Source organism: Sitophilus oryzae, unplaced genomic scaffold (genome assembly GCF_002938485.1).
Source record: "Sitophilus oryzae breed Bouriz unplaced genomic scaffold, Soryzae_2.0 scaffold_1458_pilon_pilon, whole genome shotgun sequence".
In the NCBI taxonomy this organism is placed as follows: Eukaryota; Metazoa; Arthropoda; class Insecta; order Coleoptera; family Curculionidae; genus Sitophilus; species Sitophilus oryzae.
The window spans coordinates 2,637-9,188 of NW_022146124.1; the positions used below are offsets into that span (position 1 = coordinate 2,637).

The window sequence follows — 6,552 nt, forward strand, 5'->3', positions numbered from 1 at the left end:
CTACTACGCTATCAAAGTATTGAGGGATTCCGATTTCTGCTGTTTCAGCTGTATCTGAGTTTTCTGTATGACTCAATATACAGCTTAATATGTCGGATTTTGGTCATCGTCTACTCTGGTCATTCAACTTATTGCGTTCGATAATGATTGCGTACTGCGCTGCGGTGCGGCTGAAAATTTATAGCAGCGTTGCAAAGTCATAGAAAGGAAGAAATTAGTTTTAAAAATAACTGGAAACATTCAAAATAGTTACTTTTCTTCGAAATGATCAGATCATTGGAAGTTTAATTTCTATTTTTATTAATATAGGTAATATTAGTCTAGCTCGTCACATTTTTTATTTTTATCCTAATTTTATTACCGTTCTCTTCGATTATTAATCAAGTGATTATGAACTTTGTATACACCAATCGATAGGAAATTTTCTTTTATTTAAATGAGGCCTCTTGATATTTTTCCAAAAAATCAATAGTTACCGAGAAAATTGCAAAAACATAAAAAATGTACCTTTGGGGGTGGTTTTCTTGAGGATCTCTGGACCTTCATCCTATCTTTTTTCCAACCAATCGATATACCCATTCCCAGTGAAGGCCAAACTTTAACACGTATAGTAACTCACGACCCATTTTAGCATGGGATTTAATACGTACTAATATGTGTTCATTTCAATAGTATAAAGTTTCCAAATTATAAATTTTAAATAATATCTGAAACATCAATCCATGAGTTAAACCTGGACCGAAAGCCTAACCACTTTACATAAAAATGTTTAATATTATTCTTCTGTCGGTGACGCAATATATGATAATGAAAATTGGGAATTAAAGAAAATATGTCTATAACACTATAAAAGACTAAAAACAAAGAAATGAATGCAAATTAATGGTTTGTATGTCTCCCAGAGAAAATGGCGGATCTGTCAAAGTCACATGTTCTGGAATGGTCTATTGAAAAAATTGCAAATTGCTGGTGGTAAGTTCAATTCATTTGGTTCTTAAGAATTAACCAAGGCATGTATTGATATGTGCCACAAAACAAAATGCTTAGAAGTCATGGTTCTAACTGAAAAATAACTTTAAGAAAAATTTACTCACAAAATTAATGCACAGGGTGATTTAAAGTTACGGTAAAAACAACCCTTCGATTAACCCTGTATAATAAGCCAAATACAAGTTCTTTTTTAAAAACTGAGTTTACCAATTAAAATAGATATATCTATATAGGTAGTTTGGTAAAAAAATTATGAAAATAGGGCTAAAATAGAAAATGTGGCACTTTAAACTTGACTAAAAATTTTGCTGTTGCGTTTTTTTGCATCTGAGTGTATAATATGTTACGTTTAAAGTCCGATGTCTGGTTGATGTCGACATTAACATGTTAATGTTTGGGTTTGGTTATGTTTTTGGTTGTTTTGTTGTGTGTTATTCCCGATATTAACCAGGTAATGTCGACATTAACCGGACATCAGACCTTAACCGTAATATATATAAAACAATATGGTGTACCTATCAATTCCATAAATAGGATTGTGTCTATGTTCAACAATTGGCTCACAAGAAGTGGTCTGCTCTTCAGACAAGTTTTGCCTCTGTTCCTCGAATTCCATTACTTTTAATTTAAGCTGCCTAATTTTTTTATTGGCTTTGTTTAGTGATGTTGTTAACAAATATTCACCAAGGGATTTTTTCGACAACTTTTCTTGTAAGTCATATACTTCTTTCCTAAAATAATATATAGGTAATAAAACAGTAATTGAATAAAGATACAACAATATTACGTTTTACTTTTAATCACATCTTGATAGAATTGATATTCTGGTGATAAATTGTCATTTAACCTCCCCGCCTTTTGTTCCAGTTCTGCTTTCTGTTCATCAATCATATCCTGAAGAATCTTTAAGTTATTATTTAGAGAATCTACAACCTAAAGTATTTCTGTTAAACATAAAATCAAAATCTATTTTTAATTAAAACTTGTTACAACCATTTGCTTATCCTCATCAATTTGTTCTAAATCTTTCCGCCACATACTTTGAAGATCGGCATTTACTTTGCGTAAATGAGATATCTGTTTAACAAATTGCATTTTTTCTTGTTTTATTCGGACATAGTCAGTCTTCATATTGTTTACAGTCTTCTGCAGATAAACACGACGATCGTCCACTTCTGCAAATAAAGAATTGCCCTTGCTACCTTCATCTAGAGGTTTGCTTCTATAGGTTTCTAATTCTTTCCTGACACAAAATAAATCATCATTAAGTTTCTCTATTAGGACAGTATTTTCTGCAACTTCGTTTCTTTTCACTTCTAATGATTCTTTCAGTTGAGATATTTCTTCTTTATGTTGCTGGAATTTAAAAGTAAGTTTATTAATACTACCATGAATAACTAATAAAATTTCTTACTTCTAGAAGAATTTCGACTTCTGTATGCTGATTTTGTAAGGATGCATAGTGTTCAAGTAATTCTTCGTAACTTTTTTTAAGAAGCTCATTCGCACTTTTTAAACTTAATACTTCTTCAAACTCCATCGATAATTCACCATCATTTTCTGTACAGTTTGACTTTTTTAATAGGTCAATTTCAATTTTTAAGTCCTCATTCTCTTGTTCTTTCTTTATTAGTTTGGCTTCAATATTTGTTAATTTTTCAGAATGGGCCAACCTGTATAGCGTTAAAATTAAAAAAAAAATTAAAAAATTGTAAATGGTATTACCTTAAATTATTAATTGCCTCCTCAAGATTGACAATTTTTGTTTCCAATTTTTCTTTTTCATTACGATCACCATTTTGAAGGAGTTCAATTTCACTTTGATAATCTCTTAATAATGTTTCGCTTAACTTTGCCTGTCTGGTTGAGTCGTGTAATTGTTGTTTTACCACATCTAATTCTTGTCGCAAACTTTTATATTGGAGTAAAAGTCCTTCATAGTCCTCTGATATAAATGTTCTTTCGTTATCCATAGTATCACAAAGGTTGACACCACTAACTGCTACTAATAGTATATCAAAAATATTAATAAAAAATAAAGTTTGTTTTTAAATTTTAAACACTTTTGTCCCTTTTGTCCATAACCTTTTCAATTCCGTTAGTTTGAAATTTGAATTGACAAATGATTGACATTATTGACATTATTGACAATTTCATACCAGTGCAGCCACACTAAGTGTAGACTACTAGTGTAACAAAGAGTGTAAAGTGCAAGTAAAGTGTAACTCTGAGTGTAACAATAAAAATATCTTTGGTAACAATACACCTATGCGATACATTCTACACTACATCTGATTGTTGAATAAATTCATGATAAATTCTTTAGGTAAAGAAAAGGGTAAAGGCACAGAGAAAGTAATAAAAACTGGGGGTGAAGGTGTGGATCTGGTGGCTGACCTTGAAGCCCATATTTGCTGCATTTGATCATCGATACTACGCAAGCGCACATCGTCGATGTTGCCAAATTGCAGTTTATTTTCGAATTATTTGCAGTTGAAAATTTTTTTTTTCAGTGTTAATCAATAATAATGCAAATTTTATAATTAATTTTATAATTTCAGATTTATCTTGATATCCAAAATTATTTAGTATTTAATATCGTGTACTTTGATATTCTTTTCTTAATTTACTGTAATTTCTTGTTTCCTATAATGCCAAATCTTGACAATATGGTGAAGGTTGAGTTTTGATCTTATAAGGGTTTTATCACAGATAACACATAATCCAGATGGCTCCTTACGTGTTAAAAATTGTCACCCCAATTTCACTCCAATTTGGAAAAATATTGGAGTGACGTTTGAATAATCTGAAATTTTTAGATTCCTTTTCTAACTTTTTTGGGAGGTTTTGCTTCTCTTGCACAGATGTCGCTTGCACTTCAGTTGCGTGGTTGCCAAACGTTATATCGAAATATATTTCATTTCATTATGAATATATAAAATTAAAAATTATGTAATTTATAAACATGAAATAGATATGGATGTTAGGTAATACCGGATGTTAAATTAATATATAAATATTTAACTTAATACGTACATTATTATTTTATTAATTTATCGTCACACGTCATTTACCAGTTGCCTAATTACGAAAAGTTTCATATGATATTAACCTCAAAAATGATCTTTGAAAACAAACAACAACAAATAACTCAAAGAAATAACTACATACTACATAATAATAACTGATAATAATGACTTTTAATGGTATAAAGGCTGATGAAGGTAATTATAAACATTATTTTGAGTTTGTTTAATAAAATATAGGATACAATATAACTAAGCAAAATCAAACAGTTTTAGACAACCAATACAAGATTCAGAACTCGGCATCGCGATAAACAAGTAAAATTGTACATTCAGGAACTCGTTTAAATATTATAGGTAAGTAATATTTTCACAAAAGTAAACATAAAGTAATATAGAATATTACCTGTGATAAAATGTTAATTAGTGACGTATATTTATTCTAATCACATTTAAATTTAAACTCAAAATTTTCATAAAGAAAATGATAATTTTTCATAGATATAAAGTAAATAATATTACATATTTCAGGTTGATTGAAGAATAATCTACAATTGATTAGAGCCTATGACGATGCGAAGATAATTAATCACCTAACTTTAAGAAACCAGCCTAAAGAAGTTTACATGCATCTCATCTAACCATTATAGGTAATAATTTACAAAATTAGTCATTTTTGATTATAATATTATGGTACTTAGGTACATTTTATCTTCTAGATCAGTAGTGATTTTTCATAATTTGAATGAACTCACAGATAGCAATGGGGCACCGCACCGAAGCAGTATTACAAAATGTGAAATAAAACTGTAGTACATATTGCTCTATAAAATTTAATAGAAATAAATTTATTTATGAAAATTAATGAAGTTTTATCTTTCCTAGGAAAAAAATAACAATTATATTTTGAACAATTAATTTAGAACATTAGAGTTAAAAAAATATATGTGTTAGAAATTGTAACACATATTTTTTTAACTCTATGTTATTCTAACTTAGAATAACATATTTTTAATAAAATTGCGCTTATACTTTATACTTTTTTGCTATTATATCAATAAGAACTAACGTAAGGAGCAATTCATTTATACTATAAACACACATGCATATTTTTTGATCTTTTTAAAACCAGTGAATAATGTTGAAATATGCTACACCTATTAATTCTTATTAACTAACTTTATAGCTAGACAGTTGAAAATTTTACAGATAATGTATCTATGTTGCCGCTATAAGAACAAATACTAAAAACAGAATTAAATAAATGTTTATAAATAAAAAAGTACTTTCACTAAACATTATCGTTTAAGTAAGAATTTTACACAGAATATTCAAGTCCTCGAGTGGCCGTGTGGTTAAAGGCGTTAGGATTTGAAGGCGTTGAGACGTAGTGAGGCAGGTTCGAATCGTAGGCAAGGTGACTTTTTCTTAATCTTTTTTTTTATTTTTACATATTTTTACATATTTATTTTTACTTATTTATTATTGATTAATACAATTTTTAGCAATGTATTTCTTCATTTTTTTTAAATTACTTACAAGCGCATTCAAAATTTCAGCTAAATCGGAAAAAAGTTTACAATAATATAATGTCTGATGTTGTATAGATAATGTGTGAATGGTACATTCAATGATAATGAACCCTTCGTGCGCGAGTCCGACTCGCACTTGGCCAATTTTTTTTGTTAATTGAAACGTTTAGAATTTGAATATTCGTTCAAAAATTTTTTTTTTAATAAATTTATTTATGATAAACAATTTATTAATGAAAATAATATGACCGAATTTCCTGGAAAGTTTTTCAAATTTGTACATATGAAAACCTAGCTTTACCACTTATCATAGAAAATCTCTATTCCTTCCCTTATCACGGAATAATAAAGGAACGAACCATATGCGACAAAGATAGAAGATTTAGATATGTCGTTACTGTCTTTTGTTTTTAACGGATATTTTAAAAGGCGGGTAATTTACCTTTGACTGTCTTTGATTATAACTGTGTGTGATTAGTGATAATAAAATTATTATTAAAATGTCTGGTAATAAGTGCCAATTTTATAATTGTGGGATTTCTCGGAAATCAGGTGTACATATGTTTAAGTTTCCTGCGTCAAGAGATCCTAATTTATGTACAAAGTGGATAGAAAATTGTGGTGAGTTCATTCATATAGAATTTTTTTGCACATTTTGTATGTAAAAATACGGCGTTAAGTTACCTTAGAAATGGTGATCGATGGCTTTTACCATATACCGTATGATCGAAAAAAAAACGGCGTCAGCGATGGCTATGAAATGAAGATCGCTGTCATTTGATATGTAAAATTATATGGGGAATGTCATCGACCATCATTTCCAAGCCAATCGGACGCCTTTTTTTTTGGATCATACGGTATAATTTAACACATTAAGAATTGTCCATCGTTATTTCTTTATCTATGCAAAGTTTATGATGGATAAATCAAGTAATTAAGTGGATATAAATTATAAATGAATCAGTGAACATAAACTGTTATAAATTATAAGTAATGCAATTATT

The 6,552-nt window shown here is 29.0% G+C and overlaps 1 protein-coding gene and 1 long non-coding RNA gene across 3 annotated transcripts; one reads left to right on the forward strand and one right to left on the reverse strand.

Annotated features, from left to right (window-relative positions):
• Positions 1-536: 536 nt before the first annotated feature.
• LOC115877418 (protein Spindly-like) lies at positions 537-3,119 on the reverse strand. Its single transcript, XM_030893572.1, has 6 exons — positions 2,716-3,119; positions 2,405-2,663; positions 1,984-2,346; positions 1,778-1,923; positions 1,506-1,721; positions 537-707 (listed from the first exon to the last, which is right to left on the reverse strand). The coding sequence occupies exons 1-6, from the start codon at positions 2,961-2,963 to the stop codon at positions 650-652; spliced, it is 1,290 nt and encodes a 429-aa protein (XP_030749432.1). The 5' UTR covers positions 2,964-3,119; the 3' UTR covers positions 537-649.
• Positions 3,120-3,697: 578 nt separating this feature from the next.
• LOC115877419 lies at positions 3,698-6,270 on the forward strand. 2 transcript variants are annotated; one of them, XR_004049349.1, is made up of 4 exons: positions 3,698-4,214; positions 4,287-4,373; positions 4,548-4,666; positions 4,718-6,270. It is a non-coding gene; the product is annotated as an uncharacterized LOC115877419 (long non-coding RNA). The 2 variants fall into 2 exon arrangements; XR_004049348.1 differs by having other exon boundaries at positions 4,736-6,270.
• Positions 6,271-6,552: the final 282 nt, after the last annotated feature.

Excerpts from the sequence above, each read along its gene's own strand:
- LOC115877418 (XM_030893572.1), bottom strand. The coding sequence starts at position 2,963 with ATGGATAACGAAAGAACATTTATATCAGAGGACTATGAAGGACTTTTA. Across the intron at positions 2,347-2,404 it reads AAGTCGAAATTCTTCTAGAA|CAACATAAAGAAGAAATATC; the intron begins GTAAGAAATTTT and ends TTTAAATTCCAG. Across the intron at positions 708-1,505 it reads CCTATTTATGGAATTGATAG|ATATTATTTAAAATTTATAA; the intron begins GTACACCATATT and ends TTGATGTTTCAG.